The sequence below is a fragment of the Carcharhinus amblyrhynchos genome, chromosome 6 (genome assembly GCF_965287045.1).
Source record: "Carcharhinus amblyrhynchos chromosome 6, sCarAmb.v2.hapA, whole genome shotgun sequence".
NCBI lineage: Eukaryota > Metazoa > Chordata > Chondrichthyes > Carcharhiniformes > Carcharhinidae > Carcharhinus > Carcharhinus amblyrhynchos.
This window is the reverse complement of record NC_137329.1, coordinates 123,839,268-123,858,465: the sequence shown is the minus strand read 5'-3', so window position 1 is coordinate 123,858,465 and position 19,198 is coordinate 123,839,268. Positions and strand designations below refer to the sequence as shown.

At 44.4% G+C, this 19,198-nt stretch overlaps 1 protein-coding gene across 3 annotated transcripts in view; it reads left to right on the top strand.

Annotated features, from left to right (window-relative positions):
* Nucleotides 1-19,198, top strand: part of LOC145344575 (anoctamin-4) — a 162,553-nt gene that overhangs the window by 46,076 nt on the left and 97,279 nt on the right. For all 3 annotated transcript variants that reach the window (XM_080191775.1, XM_080191774.1, XM_080191776.1), the window contains exon 2: nucleotides 8,623-8,817. In XM_080191775.1, the coding sequence (XP_080047901.1) occupies nucleotides 8,623-8,817 (195 nt within the window). The remainder of the gene's footprint in view (nucleotides 1-8,622; nucleotides 8,818-19,198) is intronic.

Sequence of the window (19,198 nt, the reverse complement as noted above, 5' to 3'; positions counted from 1 at the left end):
TAGTATGTGAAAGTTTTTGGCACTTATTTCCTTAGATTGAGGGTGATTTGATTGCAGTGTTTTCAAATGATTAAAGGATGTAATGGGATAAGTAAAGTAGTCCCTGTCATGGAGAAATAATATTTTAAAATTGGTCATGAAAATCAGGAAGCATCTTCTCAAAGCAGATTGTGGAAGTGTGGAGCGCTCTCTCCTCCAGGTATCGAGGGACATGGAGTTAAAATATTGACCAGTCCTGATCTGACTGGCTGAACAGATTTGGTGGTCTCTTTATCGCTCACAGTAAGAAGCCTCTCGACACCAGGTTAAAGTCCGACGCAGGTTTATTTGGAATCACGAGCTTTCGGAGCACTGCTTCACTCACCGAGCTTTTGGAGCGCTGCCCTTCATCAGGTGAGTGGAGCAGTGCTCTGAGAGCTCGTGATTCCAAATAAACCTGTGTCGGACTTTAACCTGGTGTTGTGAGACTTTGTACTGTACCCACCCCAGTCCAACACCAGCATCTCCACATTATGGCTCCCAGTGTTCGTGTCAATGTTATCTTACTCAAGGGTATCTTACTCAGTCAGTAATAACTGGCATCGTTTTGTTCCCCAAAGTGACCTCCACGTGTATATTGCTTCTATATCTGTTATTTGTTTGGCAAACTCCTGGTTGATACTTTGATTCCTCGTGTTGGCTACTGACGTCTGCCTATGTGGTCCTCGGCTCTGCCTCAGTGCAGTGATAGACCTTCAGCAATGACCTCTCTTTGCTGTAATTGAGATCAATCTGAGTCTGGTTGGAAGAAGTCCCATCATGTTGATCATGAGCCCTCATTTGGACTTTGTGGTTTTTGCAACAGGAACAAACCTGGCAGGATATTGTAATATGAAGGCCTGATTAATATATGACTGAGCTCAGTAAATCCCACACAGCAATGTCAAAGTATGTGACCCTGAACCCCAGGGTCATTGTGATGAGCAGAGATATGTATAGACCTCAGCATTGAGACACCTCATTTGTGCCCTTTAATGTTCATGCACAAATATACATCTAGTTAATAAAGACTTGGTTAACTTGCAAAAAAAACCATGTAGACGTTAAGACATTATCGATCTGTAACCAGTAGCTACGTCCTCCCTCAGACTCCAATCTTCTGATTAGTGTTCTCCCCAGAGTGGAAGTTTTGGAATTCTTTGATTCCTATCCTTCCCAAAATTCCCACTGCTTTCCCAACCACCAGCTCCACTCTGCAACGCTTGCCTCAGCCAGAATGATGTTGTTTTGTGTATAGGACCACTTTCGCTAATAACAGTGCCAGAAGTGGAACACGCTTTCTTTTGTGAGTAATAATCACAATTAGTTCCTCCTCGCTATGGAAGGCAGTGGGTGGAAGCACTCAGTTTAAAAATCAAGTCAACCTGTCTGGATATATTTTGCAAATAAATCATGAGTGACTGGATTTTGTTTTAAACACTCTTGTAGTGCAAACGCCTCTCAGTGCCGACTGGAGTCAGCCGTGACTCAGTGGCTCACACTCCCTCCTGAGTCAGAGATAGTGGGTTCCAATTTTACTCTGGATCATACAGTCCAGGTGCACTCGGGTGCTGCACTGCTGGGAGTTGCGATCTTTTGGATGCGCTATTTTGGCTCCTCTGTCCCCTTGGGTGGCTGGGTGATTACATGATAGTAATGCTACCTAGGCGAATAAAGCAGGAGCCCAGGCTATCGGACACGGGTTCAAATCCCACTATGGAAGCTGGTGAACTTTTTTTACTTTTGATTTTAAAAATCAGGAATTCTGGTGAGCTTGGCATCTATCGTCATGAACCCATCTGGTTCGCTAAAGGGAAGGAAATTTCCGTCCTTCCTCAGTCTGGCTTGCGTGTGTCTCCAGATACACAGTAATGTGGTAACTGCCCTCTCGAGGTGGCCCAGGAAGACACTGAGTTCAAGGGCAGTTGGGCATGAGGAACAAATGCCAGCCTTGCCAGCAGCACCCACATCCCGCAGTAGGGAAACATCAAAGGCACTATTTTGCAGGACCGGGCTGTTCATCTTGACCAATATTTATCTCTCCATCAATACTGGCTGCTATCTTTCAAAATCTCTCAATACAGAAGAGGCCCTTCAGCCCATCACTATCATGAGAAACTCCTGACCTACCTACCTACCTAATCCTAGGTCGGCACTTTACCCATAGCCCTGAATGTTATGATGTGCCAAGTGCTCATCCAGGTACTTCTTTTAAAATAATGAGGCAACCTGCCCCTATCACCACCCAGTGCCAGGGACCTGGGTTCGATTCCACGCTTGGGTCACTGTCTGGTAGAGTCTGTATGGTTTCCTCCTGCAGTGAAAGCCGTGCTGGTTAGGGTGCATTGGCCGTGCTAAATTCTCCCTCAGTGTACCCAAACAGCACCGGAGTATGCTGACTAGAGGATTTTCACAGTAACTTCATTGCAGTGTTAGTGTAAGCCTATTTCAGACACTAATAAATAAACTTTAAACTTATCCTGCCCTCATGTGACTGATTCTTCAACTAAGGGGAACAGCTGCTCTTTATCCACTCAGTCCATGTCCCTTGTACACCTCAATCAGGTGGCCCCTCAGTCTTCTCTGCTCCACCGGAAACAATCCGAGCCTACCCAACCTCAACTGAAATGCTCCATCCCAGGCAGCATCCCAGTGAATCTCCTCTGCACCCCCTCCAGTGCAATCACATCCTTCCTATAAAGTCTCGCCCAGAATTGCAGAGAAATCCAGCTGTGGCCTCGAGTTCCATACAACTCCAACATGACCTCCCTACTTTTATAATCCATGCCTCGATTGATAAAGACAAGTGTCCATGTGCCTTTTTCACCATTCTACTAACTCGCCCTCCCACCTTCTGAGATCTGTGGGCAGACATGCTAAGATCCCTTTTATTCCTCAGGGTTTCCTAGTGTCATGCCATTGATTGAATACTTCCTTGTCAAATTACTTAAGACCTGGAGATTTGTCCACTTTTAAGGCTACCAATACCTTGTGCTTCCCTATGTCAATTTGGTCAAGAACCTCAGTCTGTCTCCCTGAGCTCCATACCTTCATTCTCTTGGTTGAAGACAAATATGAAGTATTCGTTCAACATTCTACTAATGTCCTCTGGCTCCAGCCACAGATGGACCCTACTCTTCCCCCTGGTTATCCCTTTCCCATCGATTTTATACCTAATTTTACCAGCCAGAGCTTTCTCATATCTCATCTCCTCCTCTTTGTTGTCTTAATTGTTTTCTTATGCTCCACCCTGCACTTTCTGAACTCCCCTGATGCCTCTGCTGATTTGTTCCCCTTATACCTGCTTAAATTTGTTTTTCCTTCTCATTGTATCCTGAATATCTGTGTGGTCGGTCATTGTTCTCTGGGCTTGTTACTCCTTTTTTCTTTCAACCTAGAAGGAACATGCTGGGCTTGCACTCTCCCCATTTTATTTTTGAATGCCCGCCCACCACCACCACACAGTCTTCTATTGATTTTTCCCGTTAATAACTATTCCCAGTCTACCTTGGCCAGATCCTGTTGTGTTTTTCTAAAATCCTCAATCTAAAACTTTTTTTTTGCAGCCTGTCTATTTCCTTGTCCATAGCAACTGCATTGTACCATATTGTGATTGCTATTGCTAAAATGCTCCCCCAACACCATCTCAACCACCTGCATGGCTTCGTTCCCCAGAATCGGGTCCAACACAGCCCGCTTCCTTGTTGAACCTTCTATGCATTGGCTTAACGTTCTCCTGTACACACTTCAAGAACTAATTTCATCTAAGCCTTTAACAGTATGTCCCAGTTAATGTTGGGAAAGTTGAAATTACCTAACATAGTAATCCTATTGTTTAATCACCTCTGCAAATTGTGCACATAATACTCCGTATTGGGATAAGGGAATGGCCTTTAAAGTTTATTTATTAATCACCAAGTAAGGCTTACATTCACACTGCAATGAAGTTGCTACAAAAAACCCTCAGTCGCCACACTCTGGTGCCTGTTCGGGTACACTGAGTACAGCCAATCCACCGAACCAGCATGTCTTTCAGACTGTGGGAGGAAACCAGAGCACCCAAAGGAAACCCACGCAGATTGGGGAGGGAAGGGAAGGTGCAAGTTCCACACAGACAGTGGCCCAAGCTGGGAATCGAATCTGGGTCCCTGGTGCTGTGAGGCAGCAGTGCTAACCACTGTGCCACCGTGTTGCCCTCTAGGACTCTTAAGAAATTTTTTCAGTCGAGGCTTTGTGTGTCTTTGGGATTCTCTACCCCCGAGACCTCAGTCAGAGGGGGAGACGTTCATTTTTAGAATCAGTAGATTGAAAATATGGGGAGGGAGCAAGAGAGTGAATGTGATGGCTTGCCCTGGATGGTGGAGTGGGCTCCTGTGGCCTACTCCTGATTTTTAGAAACTAAATACTCCAAAATAAAAGCACATAAAGGACTCCTTGCTGGCCCATGTGGATGTTTACTTAAATGTTAACTTTTGATCCAAACTGTAATTACCTCAAAACCTTCTCCTTCCTGCTTTAAAGCCAGTTATTTATCACCATCTCCCTAGGTGCCAATATGCACCATCAATGTCAATACGCAACAGGGGGAATTGTACACACATTGATTGCTATCTCATTCACACCTATTTGGTTTCACCTGCAATTTGATTTTCCAGGAACAAGCTGATCAGTTGTACTGGAAGATTTAGTTAATTTTATTTCCAGCAGGTGTTCACACCAGATTGGGTTTACTGGAACACTTTTTTTTTGAATATAATTGTACGCTGTGGCAATCCAGGATACTGTTACTGTCCTCGTATAACTCTTAATTTCCAAAAGCCTAATCCTGCTGCTGATTCCAACAGAACCAGAGGGAAAACTGCGAGAGATTCCGGTGTATTCTATATTGTCTCCCTGCTATCTTCCCAGGACACAAAGCACAATTTATTTCACAACAGGGGCACTCTCTCTTTTGAAAGTGGATTTTCAAACAGCCTTATCGCGTCGCTCAGAAACTGTCCCCAAAGAGCTTTGCACAAAATGAAGTGAGTTCGCTTCTGTAAACAATGCAGCTGCTTTATACACAGCAAGATCCCACACAATGCAAAGGTGACCTGGTTGATTTTCTTGTTTCTGGAATGTTCATTTTTTGAGGGATAGATGTTGGCCATGGTATTGGGAGAACTCCTCAAAAAGTAATGCCATGGAATCTTTTAGAAACATAAAATCCCTACAGCCCAGAAGGAAGTCTTTCCGCCCATCAAGTTTACTCTGAGCTCTTCCTTCCCCTTGGAAAAGCACTCTACCAAGGCCCACCACACCCCCCCCCGCCCTATCCCTTTAAACCCCAGATATTCATCATGGCCAATCAATCTAACCTGCACATCTTTAGACTGTGTGGGAGGAAGCTGGAGTGCCTGGAAACCCACGCAGACACAGACTGTGCAAACTCCACACAGACGGTGACCTAAGGCTGGAATTGAACCGGGATCCCTAGCGCTGTGAGGCAGCAGTGCTAACTGCCACTGTGCTGCATCCATCTTTTAAACAACAAGATGAGGCCTCTTCAATATCTTATCCAAAGGATACACCTCTCTACACTGCAGGATAGTGCTGAGGGAGCCTTGCCTGGGTTTAATTCTGTGCTTCAGCCTTGATTGGGATTTGAACCCTTCACCTTTTTAGAGTGGGTTCGCAGTGAAAGTGCTGCTTCCTGAGCCACAGCTGACACCCAGCAGGTGATGTACGCCATCTCCCACCCTGCACTGAAACCATTCAGCTGGTGCTTTGAAACCTGATTTTTGATCCACCCCCAACCCAGAGGAATACCTGGGTGACTCCCTGTCTAAATATTATCCCTATAATAAGTGCTGTGCCTCTCTGTTCTATTGTGCCAGGGTGATATAGTTCATGATATATGGAGACACTAATCGATAAGAGTGCCAGTGAACTGTGCTTGTGCCTTTTGGTCCTGCCAAAACTCTGTTTGAGATGAGGTTTAGCAGCATTGTTGGAGGTGCATTATACTGACTCATATATAGAGAGTCATCTGTTAGTTATAAATCATTCCTGTGGGCGTTCTGGAAATGAAATGATGGGAATCAATTTTAGGAGGAAAACTTTTTTCTGACTTGTTTTCATCATGACTTGTAGTTGCTTTTGAAATATTTTTGCCTTAGAAAAGTTTTTGCATTTCTTTAAGGGATTATAAGTTGTTTAACGTTTGATGACTGCTGATCTTTCACACACTGGAATCCTCAAAAGTCGAAGTGTAATGAAAGTTTTAATTTGTATCTATAGAATTAACTAAAGTATGAAATTTATCTTTGGAGGTTCTATAAACGTTTTAATTTTTTTTGGTCTCTTTCTGGTATATGATGAAGGGATGCAATTTTTTTCTCCACGTTTTTGAGGGCAGCACCATGGCTAACACTGCTGCCTCGCTGCACCAGGGACCTGGGTTCGATTCCCAGCTTGGATGATTGTCCGTGTGGAGTCTGCATGTTCTCCCCGTGCCTGCGTGGGTTTCCTCCCACAGTCCAAAGACGTATGGGTTAGGCGCATTGGCCATGCTAAATTGTCCCTTAGTGTCAGAGGTTTTGAAGGGTAAATGTGTGGGGTTACAGGGATAGGATGGGATTGTTGTCAGTGCAGGCTTGATGGGCCAAATGGCCTTCTGCACGAGGGAATCTATGATTCTAGAAAATGGGATGAATGAAAACCAGCTGTAGGGAGCTGGGAGTCATTAGATATTTTCAGTATTGGTCCAATGTTCTGATCTTTTTAATACAGTGCAGCTAATGCTCACAAATGGGTTTTTGGCCAGAGAGTGTAATTATCTTGTTTTATGATGGATTTTAAGTAGGAACAGGTGGAGGCTGTTCACTCCCTTGAGATTATTCTGCCATTTGGTCAGATCTTGCTATAATTTATGATATGCTTGGGGACTGTAAAGTTTTAGTTGGGGTGTGAAATGCTTAAAATGCAAGACAAATGAAAGCTACTGGTTTGAGAAATGTGTAAATGGGCCTAAAGAAAAGTTTATTTAATAAGGTTTGGGGGGGGGCGGTGGGGGCAGCATGACCCCTCTTGAGTTTCTTGTTGATGTGTTGTCTGTACCAGCCTCCATAAAGGGTTTAAATCATTTACATGGTTTCTCATCTGGGATATCCCAAGTGTGCACACCGCATTGACATGGAGACAATTGAAGGGAGGAATTTTCTTCAGTTTTGTGTCTTTATTGCATTAGGTTTCTCTTTCAAACTGGGAGCCTGCCTGGGAGCAAGCAGTAAGGAGAATTTGTCAGCCGCTGGAACTAGGAGCTGAAGGCTTATCAGCAACCAAAGGTGTTTTTTGATTTGGACTCTATGCAGTGAGGCACATGCTTGAGCTGGAGAATCCACAATCATGAGGTATTGGAGGGCTCAACTAGCCTGATGCTAATGAAAGGACCTCCAGAAACACCATACCTTGTGTGAATTTGAATATTCTTGCTATTCTCCACTGAATTCCTGAAAGCTGTGGCACACCTTCATTTTGTCCCAGAAATGAAAGCACGCTCAAGAACAGAGTATAGCACAACTCTATAGAACAAGGAGTGGAATTTTCCTTTGCTTTCTTTCTAAAATGCTGGTTCAACTAAGGAAAAGTGGTGTGTAACTTGTCAGAATGATTCAGCAGGGAATCCTGCTAATGGTATTAAAATGGCATTCCTAGCAAGAATCTGTGAACAAGAAGGCGAATGGGATGCTCCCCTTTATAGCGAGGGGGATAGAATATAAAAGTAGGGAGGTCTTGCTGCAACTGTACAGGGTACTGGTGAGGCCACAGCTGGAGTACTGTGTGCAGTTTTGGTCGCCGCACTTGCAGAAGGATATATTGGCCTTGGAGGGAGTGCAGAGGAGGTTCACTAGGCTGATACCAGAGATGAAGGGGTTGGACTATGAAGAGAGACTAAATAGACTGGATCTGTACTCGTTGGAGTTTAGAAGGCTGAGGGGGGATCTTAGAGACGTATAAGATAATGAAGGGGATGGATAGGGTAGAGGTAGAGAGATTCTTCCCACTTAGAAGGGATAGCAGGACTAGAGGACACAACCTGAAGATAAGGGGGAGCGGGGTGCAGTTTAGATCAGAGTTGAGGAGGAACTTCTTCACTCAAAGGGTGGTGAATCTCTGGAATTCTCTGCCTGTTGAAGTTGTGGAGGCTACCTCGCTAAATATTTTTAAGTCATGGTTAGATAGGTTTCTGACAGACAAGGGAATTAAGGGTTATGGGGAGAAAGCGGTAAAGTGGAACTGAGCCACTTCAGATCAGCCGTGATCTTATTGAATGGCGGGGCAGGCTCGAAGGGCTAGAAGGCCTACTCCTGCTCCTATTTCTTATGTTCTCAAGTTAGTGACTGGGGTGGTGAAGAATCACGAGGCTGCAAGATCTTACCAGCAAGCATCTCACTTTTGATTTCTTACAGGAATTTGCACCAACGTCACCAGGCGCAATATCCCAGCCAGGGAATGTGCTGTTGAGTGGAAATAAAGTTATAGTGTTAAGTTATTACTTTTTAATTTAAAATAGTAAAATCTTGTGCTTTCGTTTGACAAACGGAACTTTGTGGTTTATTCCAGGTATGAGTGTAGCTATACATGGGGCTGAAAATAGCGTTCAGATTCATCGGAGAACTGTGCCCACCTATCAGAAATCCGCTCAGATGTCTGGGACAAAGCATTCCTCACTTCCTCCCGTCACCAAGTCTGTCACCATGGACTGCTCCTCTTCCGGATCCATTGAATCTGCGATTAACGGGAAACATCATTATCCAGGTTTGTGTTTTGGTTTTCCAATTAATCATGTCATTTTGGACAGTAATTTAATCATTTGCTGAATAGAATGAGATTGGAAAGCTGACTGACGTTTCTTTTAACCACCTTTGTAGTTTTTTAACACGGTGGCACAGCGGTTAGTACTACTGCCTCACTGCACTGGGTTCAATTCCCGTCTTGGGTGACTCTATGAAGTTTGCACGTTCTCTCTGTGTCTGCATGGGTTTCCTCCCACTTCCCAAAGATGTGCTGGTTAGGTTGATAGGCCATGATAAACATGTGGGTTAAAGGATAGGGTGGAGGAATGGGCCTCAGTAGAATGTTCTTCCGGGGTGGGGGAGCTCAGTGTAAACCTGACGGGTGGAATGGCTTCCTTCTGGGCTGTAGGGATTCTGTGTTTCTAAAAAGATCCTATGGCATTATTTTTTTGAGGAGTCCTCCTGGGTGCTCTGATTGTCCTCCCACAGTCCAAAGATGTGCAGATTGGATGGATTGGCTGTGCTAAATTGTCCCTTACTGTCCCAAGATGTATTTACCCCACTAATTTCGCCCCCCCCCCTCAATCTGCACATGGGGTTACGGGGGGTAGTGCGTAGATAAGGTTCTCAGGCAGAGAATTGGTGCAGACTCAATGGGCCAAATGGCCCCTCTCTCTGCACTGTAGGGAGTCTGTGACATTTGTACTCAAAAGGTGCCGGAACTTAATTAATTTTACAATGCAACATCTTGCAAGCTGTAGCTTTCATTCTGTGTCAGTAAAGTGGCTGGGCTCCCCAGTGGGACGCCAAGTAATGGCTGCTGTGGATGGTTTGACAAATCTTCGATCTCATTAGGTTTACAGGACGATCACCTAACTTGACCAAATCATTAACCAATCAGCAGCACAAAGCTGTCTTTCTGGACCAGCAGGGAATGTCTGGGTAAATCGGAAAGAACTGCTTTGTCTTTTTTTTTTAAATAGGTCATCTCTGCGCCTTACTGTGCAGCTGTTAATCCCCAGCGCCTGTGTGAAATCTCAGCTGCTGCTGGAGTTAGTAAGTGGCTCCTGTTGCTACCAGTATTTCCTCCGATTTATCAAATCTCTCCAGAATTTGGTCGTCTTTTTGTTACAAGGATAGGTGAGAAACACGCCACTGTTCAATTTGTGAAGGTGACCAGTCATTATGCTGTTATAATATGAAAATCTAGGCTTAATACTAATTTAGCAGCATTGTACCATATCACAGTGCAGCTTTGAACATATCGCAGTCTTTGTTTTGTGTGTAAATCAGTTTAAAATCTGAAACAAGAACAGGAGCACTTAACATGCAACTGCATGGTGACACAGTAGTTAGCACTGCTGCCTCACAGCACCAGGGACCCATGTTCGATTCCCGGCTTGGGTCAGTGTCTGTGTGGAGTTTGCACATTCTCCCCGTGCCTGCATGGGTTTCCTCCCGGGTGTTCCGGATTGCTCCCATAGTCCAAAGATGTGCAGGTTAGGTGGATCAGCTGTGTTAAATTGCCCCTTAGTGTCAGGGGGACTAGTTAGGGTAAGTGCATGGGTAATGGGGATAGAGTCTGGGTGGGATTGTGGTCGGTGCAGACTTGATGGGCCAAATGGCCTCCTCGTGCACTACAGGATTCTCTGAACTCCTGGAAGTGAACAGTACAGAAGGAGGTAATTGAGCCTGTTATGCTGGTTCTTTGAAGGAACTATCCAATTAATCCAATCTCCAAGTACGTATCCCTATTGAAAGTTAATGTTGAATTTGTTTCCACTCTAAGTCACTATTTCATCTTCTGAATTCTATGCTCACCTGTGCTGCTCTTTAGAGAGAGGGTCAAGTTATCATTTCAGGTGTGGGGCACTAAGCTTTCGCCAGGGGTTCACATTAATATTCCACCCCGCCCCCCCCACCTCACTCACCACCGAGACCTGGTAAGGTGCAATTAAACAGGATCAATCAGTAATCTCATAGTAAAGAAATCACTAGGCAATAGCGATCATAATATGGTAAAATTTCACATTCAGTTTGTAGGTGAGAAGTGTTGGGCTAAGATTAGTATTTTAAATCTAAATAAAGGTGATTTCAAGGGTATGAAATAGACTGGGAAGTTGGGTTGAAAGGTAGGGCAGTGGAGATAGGGTTAAGATGTCCTTCAAAGTTTGCCAAAGATTTGTCTCACTGAGCGTGGGGGAGGGGTGCATGGAATCCCTAGAAAGATTTCATTATCTGTGGCTAAATAATGAAGTTAAAGGCAGCACCAAATTTGGGGAAAAAAACCCACTGTGTAAATATGCAAGGATTAGCAACAGATTTTAAGAACTAGCAAAATAATGACTCTAAAGCATTTAGATATATAGGTAAGATGGGTATAGAGGGATGTGGGCCAAATGCAGGCAATTGGGATTAGCTCAGGGGTTTTAAAAACAGGTAGCATTGGACAAGTTGGGCTGAAGGCCTGTTTCCATGCTGTAAATCTCCATGACTCTAAAATGATGGGGGTGAAAATTGAATATGAAAGCTAGCTAGAAATATAAAAACTGGTAAGTTTCTCACTAAACAAGAAAAGAGTAGATAAAGTGAGTGGTTCTCTAGAGTCCGTCAAGGGAATTATTAATGGAAAAAACAGAAATTTTTGAACATTTGTCTTCCCTGTAGAATAGTTTTCTTAGAAAATTTCCCCAAGATACCTGGAAACAATAAGTAGAAGGCAGAGAGGAACAATCATTACCACCTGGGAAGGCAATTAGATCTAAAGGATGATGGGCTCGCGGGCTCACAGGACCTGTATCTGCATCTTACGGTCCTAGAGGTGGCTGTGAGGATAGTTAAAGGCATTGGTGACAGCTTGCTAGAATCCCTAGATATTGGGAAAAATCCCAGAGAATTGGAAAATAGCAATGGTACTGCCTTTACTCAAGAAATGAAAGAGACAGAAAACAACAAAGCTACAAACCAGTTAGTCCAGCATCTCTCTCAAATCCAGTGTTTAAAAAGATTTCAGCAGAATCAGTATGGTTGTGCAAGGGGAAATATTGTTGGTGTTCTTTGTGGAAATAGCAGACAAGGTGGAAAAATTTAGGTAAATATTTTGGAAAATAATTATTTACAGTGCTGCGGGGAAAGATAGCCCCACTCTTCACAATCTGAATTCTTGTAATGAGCCAACAGGCACATGATTGGCTGAATGGCCTCCTTCATTCTATCTCAAACAAAAAAATAGTAAGGCTATTTAGGAACTTTGCCCAAACACCTTGGGTACTGTTTGTGTCCATTACAAGATCACTTGGACTATGTCAATCTCCTGTGCACTCAATGCCAGTATCTTTTATTTTCTGATGCATTATTTATTATTTAATCATTTTGAACTAGTGGACGGTTACAAAAACACAATTGAAAAGCCTAATGGAATGTTGGCCTTGTTTCTTGAAGTCTGGAGTGCAAAGGGGTAGCAAATTGTGCTTATTTTGTGTAAAATAACAGAAGTAGCTCTGTATAGATCTGAAAACCACATCTCAGGAATGACGTATTGACCTTCATAGAATCATAGAACCCTACAGTGGAGAAAGAGACCCTTCGGCCCATTGAGTCTGCACCGAACACAATCCCACCCAGGCCCTACCCCCATATCCCTACATATTATACCCACTAATCCCTCTAATCTACACATCCCTGGACACTAAGGGGCAATTTCTTAGCATGGCCAATCAACCTAACCCGCACATTTTTGGACTGTGGGAGGAAACCCATGCAGTCACGAGAATGTGCAGACAGCGACCTGAGCCGGGAATCGAACCCAGGACCCTGGAGCTGTGAAGCAGCAGTGCTAACCACTGTGCTACCCTGCCGCAAGGTATTGACCTTGAAGCGGAGGTGGGGGAGGTGGTGGTAGATTTACCAGAATGATAAGTTTGAATTACAAGGATGTGTTGCATAGGCTAATTCTGTTCTTGAATATAGAACTAAAATATTGAAAGGAGACAAACATCCCTCCAGCTTGAGAATCCACAACAAGGTGGCAAAACCTTTTTTCATTTGTGGGACATGGACCTCACTGGCTGGGCCAGCATTTATTGCCCATCCCTAGTTGCCTTTGGAGAGCAGTTGCAAGCCAACCACATTTCTGTGTCTCTGGAGTCACATGTAGGCCAGACCTGCATAAAGATGGCAGATTTCCTTCCCTAAAGGACATTAGTGAACCAGTTGGGTTTTTGGACAATCAACAATGGTTTCATGGTCATCAGAAGATTCTTAATTTCAGAGTTATTTTGAATTGAAATTCCATCATCGATGTGGTGGCATTCAAACCCAGGTCCCCAGAACATTAGCTGAGTTTCTGGATGAATAGTCTAGCAAAATGCAGTGTAGAGGATCAGAAGCACCTTGGGATCCAGGTCCGTAGGACTCTCAAATCGGCCTCACAAATGGAGGATGTGGTCAAGAAGGTGTATGGTGTACTAGCCTTCATTAATCGAGAGATTGAGTTTAGGAGTTGGGAGGTAATGCTGCAACTTAAGACCCTGGTCAGACCCCACTTGGAGTACTGTGCGCAGTTCTGGTCACCTCACTACAGGAAGGATGTGGAAGCTATTGAGAGGGTGCAGAGGAGATTTACAAGGATGTTGTCTGGATTGGGTGGCATGCCTTATGGAGATAGGTTGAGGGAGCTAATTCTTCTCTCCCTGGAGAGACGAAGGATGAGAGGCGACCTGATAGAGATTTATAAGATAGGGTGGATTCTTGGAGGCTATTTCCCAGGGCTGAAATGGTCGCTACGAGAGGACACAGGTTTAAAGTGCTGAGGAGTAGGTACAGAGGAGATGTCAGGGGTAAGTTTCACTGAGAGGGTGGTGAGTGAGTGGAATCGGCTGCCGTTGGTGGTGGAGGTGAACTCGCTGGGGTCTTTTAAGAGACTTCTGGATGAGTATATGGGATTTAATGGGATTGAGGGCTATAGGTAGGCCTAGTAGGTATGGATATGATCGGCGCAGCTTGTGGGCCGAAGGGCCTGTTTGTGCTGTAGTGTTCTATATTACCACTAGGCCATCGCCTCCATGATAACCTTAGTAATGTCAGAAAGCACTTGTTGAGGCACAGATTTGAAATGTTCAATCGATGTCAGCTCCTGTCCCCCTCATGGGGGAAGAAAGTTCTGGATTTCCACTGGTGATTTATTTTGATATGTAAAGGCAGAGACCAAAAGTTGGTCAATGGGGGTTGAGGTACAGATCAGCCGTGATTTTAATTGAATGGTGCAGCCAGCTCAAGGGGCTGAATGGCCTTGCTTTTCTAAACGTTACAATCCTGGAGCGTCAGAGCACCTTCACTACAGCAACATGAGAGAGAGAGAGAACTACAAAAGGAGACCAAGACAATGAAAGGTCAAAAATGGCAGAGTGTGAATAAAAAGGAATAAAATGTGAGGAATATTGCAGAGCAATGTTTGATATGAAAGGGATGATGTTTCAGGTTTCCCTGGATACGTAGCCTGATCAAATAGACTATTAGTGTCCTTTGCCATTAGCCCTTTAGACAGTACAGTTTATAATTCCAGCCTCAATGAACTGCAGGAAGGTATCTCACTGGAATTTCGACACGAGCTCTCCGAATGGGGCAAACTGCTTCCGAGAATAGATCTGTTTCTTCAAAGGCGATTTGAAATGGAAATTTATCTTGCTCTGCCGTTCAACAATTTATAGCGATTAATCTCCAAGTGCAAGAGCTCATTGCCCCGTTTACAAAATAGGGAAGCAAACTGGAGGCTTCACGAGCAATTGTCTGAAATAATTTGACACCAAGGCAGGAATATTTTAAAACAAAGAAACTTGGCCAGCACTGGATTTTGAGAATCCTCTCCGAAAGAGAATATCAGGGAGGTTTAGGGCGTGAATTGCTGAGCTTGGGGCCTGGGTATTGGCCAATGGCAAAGTGATTTTAAAATTGAGGATGTGCGTGCAACCAGATTTGGCGACAGTGTTTTTTTTTATTATCATTTGTCACAAGAAGGCTTACATTAACACTGCAATGAAGTTACTGTGAAAATCCCCTAGTCGCCACACTCCGGCACCTGTTTGGGTACACTGAGGGAGCATTTAGCACGGTCAATGCAACCTAGTAAAAAGTCTGACAACACCAGGTTTTAGTCCAACCGATTTATTTGATAGTAAATGCACAAGCTTTCGAGGTTTCCCTCTTCGTCAGGTGAATGGAGAGTTCTGGCCTCAGACAGAGCATATAAAGCACAGACAGTTTAGAGTAATCTCTAAACTGTCTGTGCTTTATATGCTCTGTCTGAGGAGAGAACTCTCCATTCACCTGACGAAGAGGGAAACCTCGAAAGCTTGTGCATTTACTATCAAATAAATCGGTTGGACTAAAACCTGGTGTTGTCAGACTTTTTACTGTGTTTACCCCAGTCCAACGCCGGCAAATCCACATCAATGCAACCTAACCAGCATGTCTTTCAGACTGGGGAGGAAACTGGAGCACCCAGAGGAAACCCAAATAGACATGGGGAGAATGTGCAGACTCCACACAGACAGTGACCCGACCCAGGGATCGAGCCCAAGTCCCTGGCTGTGAGGCAGCAGTGCTAACCACTGTGACATTCAGGATTTTGGATATTGTTTGTGACACACACACTAGTCTATAAAAGAGATCTGTTGTTGCAGCCATTGAGAGCATTCCAGCATCCTTGACCAGAGGACAAGGATTTTAGCCCAGTGGCAGTGCTGCTAATAGTTCCGAGTGGGATGGTGTGTGACTCAGGGATGATTGTAGGTGGTGGTGTTCCTTTGCTACCTTTGTCCTTCCAAGTGAAGATCATGGATTTTATTCAACGCTCATGGATTCCAGCACCAAGCCAGCATTGATACTGGGATAGGGTGGGGAAGGAGCAATTAAGGTAGCCTAATAGCCATGATATTGAATAGCATAGGCTAGGAATATGGCCTATTCTTATTTTACTTTTTAAATTATTCACAGGATGTGGGTGGCCAGCGTTCATTGCCTACCCTGTAATTGCTCTTCAAGCTGCTTTCTGGAACCCATGGTGATGTTAGGGATGGGATTCCAGGATTGTGACACTGAAAGAATGGCCAATTATATTTCCAATTCTGCTGCTCTGTGGGGAGCCAGTGTGGCTGGAAAATCCTATCCTTTATCACCCCCTTCTTCACAATCTTTGTCAGACTATAGAGGTTCCAGAAAAATTTAGGAAGATGCATTGTGATAAATTTTATAAACTATCTTGACCATGATGGGAAACAAGTTTGTCTGCAGAAACTCAGAACCCCTACAGTACAGAAGGAGGCCATTCAGCCCCTCAAGCCTTGACCAACAACAGTTCCTTTTTCTATAACCCCAAGTACTTACCTTCCTAATTCCCCTAACACTCAGGGGCAATTTAGCATGGCCAGTGCACCCAACCTGCATACCTTTGGACTGTGGGAGGAACCAGAGTGCGGAGGAAATCCATGCAGACACGGAGAATGTGCAGAGTCCAGTCACCCGAGGCTGGAATCGAACCTGGGTCTCTGGCACTGAGGCAGCAGTGCTCACCACCATTGCCACCCCATCATTTTCAGTTTAATTCTTGATTTCCTTCACTCAGTCCTATTTGTAAATATTAAAACTGAACAAAATCCTTAAAATAGCTGAACCCATATCTGTCTCTGACCCCTGAACAAAGAAAGCCATGTTGCAGTTGTAGGGAAAACTCTCATCTCGTTATCTCTGCGGAAACACTAATGATTGCCTGTGGACATTGGGTTACTAAATGCAAGTAGCCTTTTGTATCAATCTGGCCAGAAGGAGACTGATGTTCTGCTCGGACAAAAGGTCCTGCAGCCTTCCTTTCATGTTGCAACAAAAGTCATTGGTAACCCAGTCCTGGTCCAGACGATGGATACATCTCCTGCATTGAAGACTAGGTGGACCGTGCAACATTGGCCACTGTCTTGTTGAATGGGTTAATGCTGGCTTCCTGAGCGGTATAACTCTAGTCTGCGCTTAAATAATCAGACCAGCAGCCTATTTCTGGATGGGTGGAGAGAGAAGAAATTTGGTGCTGTTTTTAAATGAACTTCCATTCTTGTCTTGAGGCAGATGGTGCGCTGCTCATGTGGAATGAGCAAGAGGATGGCTGACCCCAGCTGACCACCCCCCAGCTTCTGTTTAGTTGGGAAAAGTGTAATGCATGGATCTGCTCCTTCTGTCTTCATGGCTGTCCTGATAAGTGAAAGATGAAAAGCTTTGACAACATGTCTCTTATTTTCAATTCTCCAGTTCTGCGTCATCAAATGACAAATAATTATCTCATTCCAGCAGTCCCTTTTTTACATTCGTGTATTGATCTGTGGAGCTGCTTCTGTTTGCTTTTTTAACAAGAAAGGTAGCAACAACATGTTATGTTTCTATGGTTGATTAATCATTTGAGTAGAATTCCTGCAGTGCAGAAGGAAGCCATTCAGCCCATTGATTCTGCACCAAAAGAGCATCCAATCCAGGCCCTCCCCTCCAATCTGTTGAGGTAACCCTGTGCATTCACCATGGCTAATCCAGCCAACCGATGTATCTTGGAACACTAAGGGGCAATTTAGCTTGGCCAATCAACCTAACTAGCATGTCTTTGAACTGTGGGAGGAAAACCATGCAGACACGGGGGGGAATGTGCAAACTTCACGCAGTGACCTGAGGCCAGAATTGAACCCGGGTCCCTGGCATTGAGGCAGTGGTGCCAACCACTGAATGTAGCAATGTCCCAAACATCTATTTCTCGGCAAGAACGATGTTTGACATGACGGTAATAGAACGAGGTTAGGAATGCAGGTCACTGAATCACTTTGTTCAAGCTTCTACATAACGTCATGAAGCAGCAAAGGGTTGTTTTTAAATCCTATTATTACTTCTGAGATGGACGGTGATGATAAGCTTCATTATCAGTATCAATTATCTGGAAGTAAAAATCAAATTTGCGGGTGTCTTGTTGAATTCTGACTCACTGAAGTAATTCTGGCTGAACTCTCCTGTCTATCTTTGCATCCTTTTAAGTTTCAATGTACTTTTTTTCCTAAAACAAACTTGTATGGTGAAGACTGAGCAGTGATCACGCGGTGTTCAAAATCAAACAACTCGCTGGCTCAGGAGAAACTTTCTCCTGAGGAAACAGCCCAGAAGAAGGGGCTGAGACTAAACTGGACCCGTTTCGCAGGGAAGCATTTTGGATGTTTTCATTGCCATGGGAACTAAACATTGAAGCTCTCTTCGGACTGCGGGGGGGAAAAAGATCACCACTGGGAGTTGATAGCCTAGTGATATTATTGCTAATGTTCTGGGGACCTTGGGTTCGAATCCCTCCACGGCAGATGGTAGAATTTGAATTCGATAAAAAAATTTCTGGACTTAAGACCATGAAACCATTATCAAATTTTGTTGGAAAATCCCATCTAGTTCACTAATGTTCTTTTAGGGAAGGAAATCTGCCTCTTCACCCAGTCTGGCCTACATGTGACACCAGAACCACAGCAATGTGGTTTTCTCTCAACTGCCCTCATTTAGGGATGTGTAACGAATGCTGGCCAGCAGGCGACTCCTGTGTCCCATGAATGAATAATAAAATAAAATTGGTCTCAGCCAGTCAGAGGGTGATGCCAAAGTTACCTCCTCCACTTATCCCAACATTTGGAGGGAGATTTGCAACAGTCAGGTTCTGAGCAACAAGAGTGGGTCTCCCTTGTGAATTCACAATTACATAGTTCTCCATGTAACCCATACGAATAAGAATCTAGTTGCGTACCTGTGGGAAGAAATAAGGGCAGGAATCCCCTAGCCACCTCCCTGCTACCCTGTGATTTGCAGAGACTGCCTGCCTCAGGCTGGTGGTGGTATCTTTGGTCCTACCACCTGTCAACAGGGTTTCTCGCTGTTTGCGCTTTGCACCACTGGCGAACCTATGGGGATCTCATCTGCAGGAATGGCAGGACAGCGCCACCTTTGTCAGTAATGTAATAAATTGCCTCTTCTGAGGGCAATTAAGCATCAACCACGTTGCCGTGGAACTGAGATGTGTGATTTTAAACCCAGACCAGGTAAGGATGGCAAATTGCCTTTCCTACAGTGTACTGGTAAATCAGTTTTGACATTCTCCAACCGATTGGCTTCACTGAAACTTCCGAACACCACCTCGAATCCCTGAGTTTGGAGTTTCAACTCATGGGGCAGGATTTCCCCATGCTTCCCGCCACGGGAATTGTAGTGGGTGGGACACAGACCATGCACAGGTCTGAGCTCAGTGGGATTATCCAACTCTGGGGGGAGAATGACCAAAAAATCCCACCCATGTTCTCCAGATTATTAATCTGGTACCATGACCACTGGAATCATTGTGATATTTG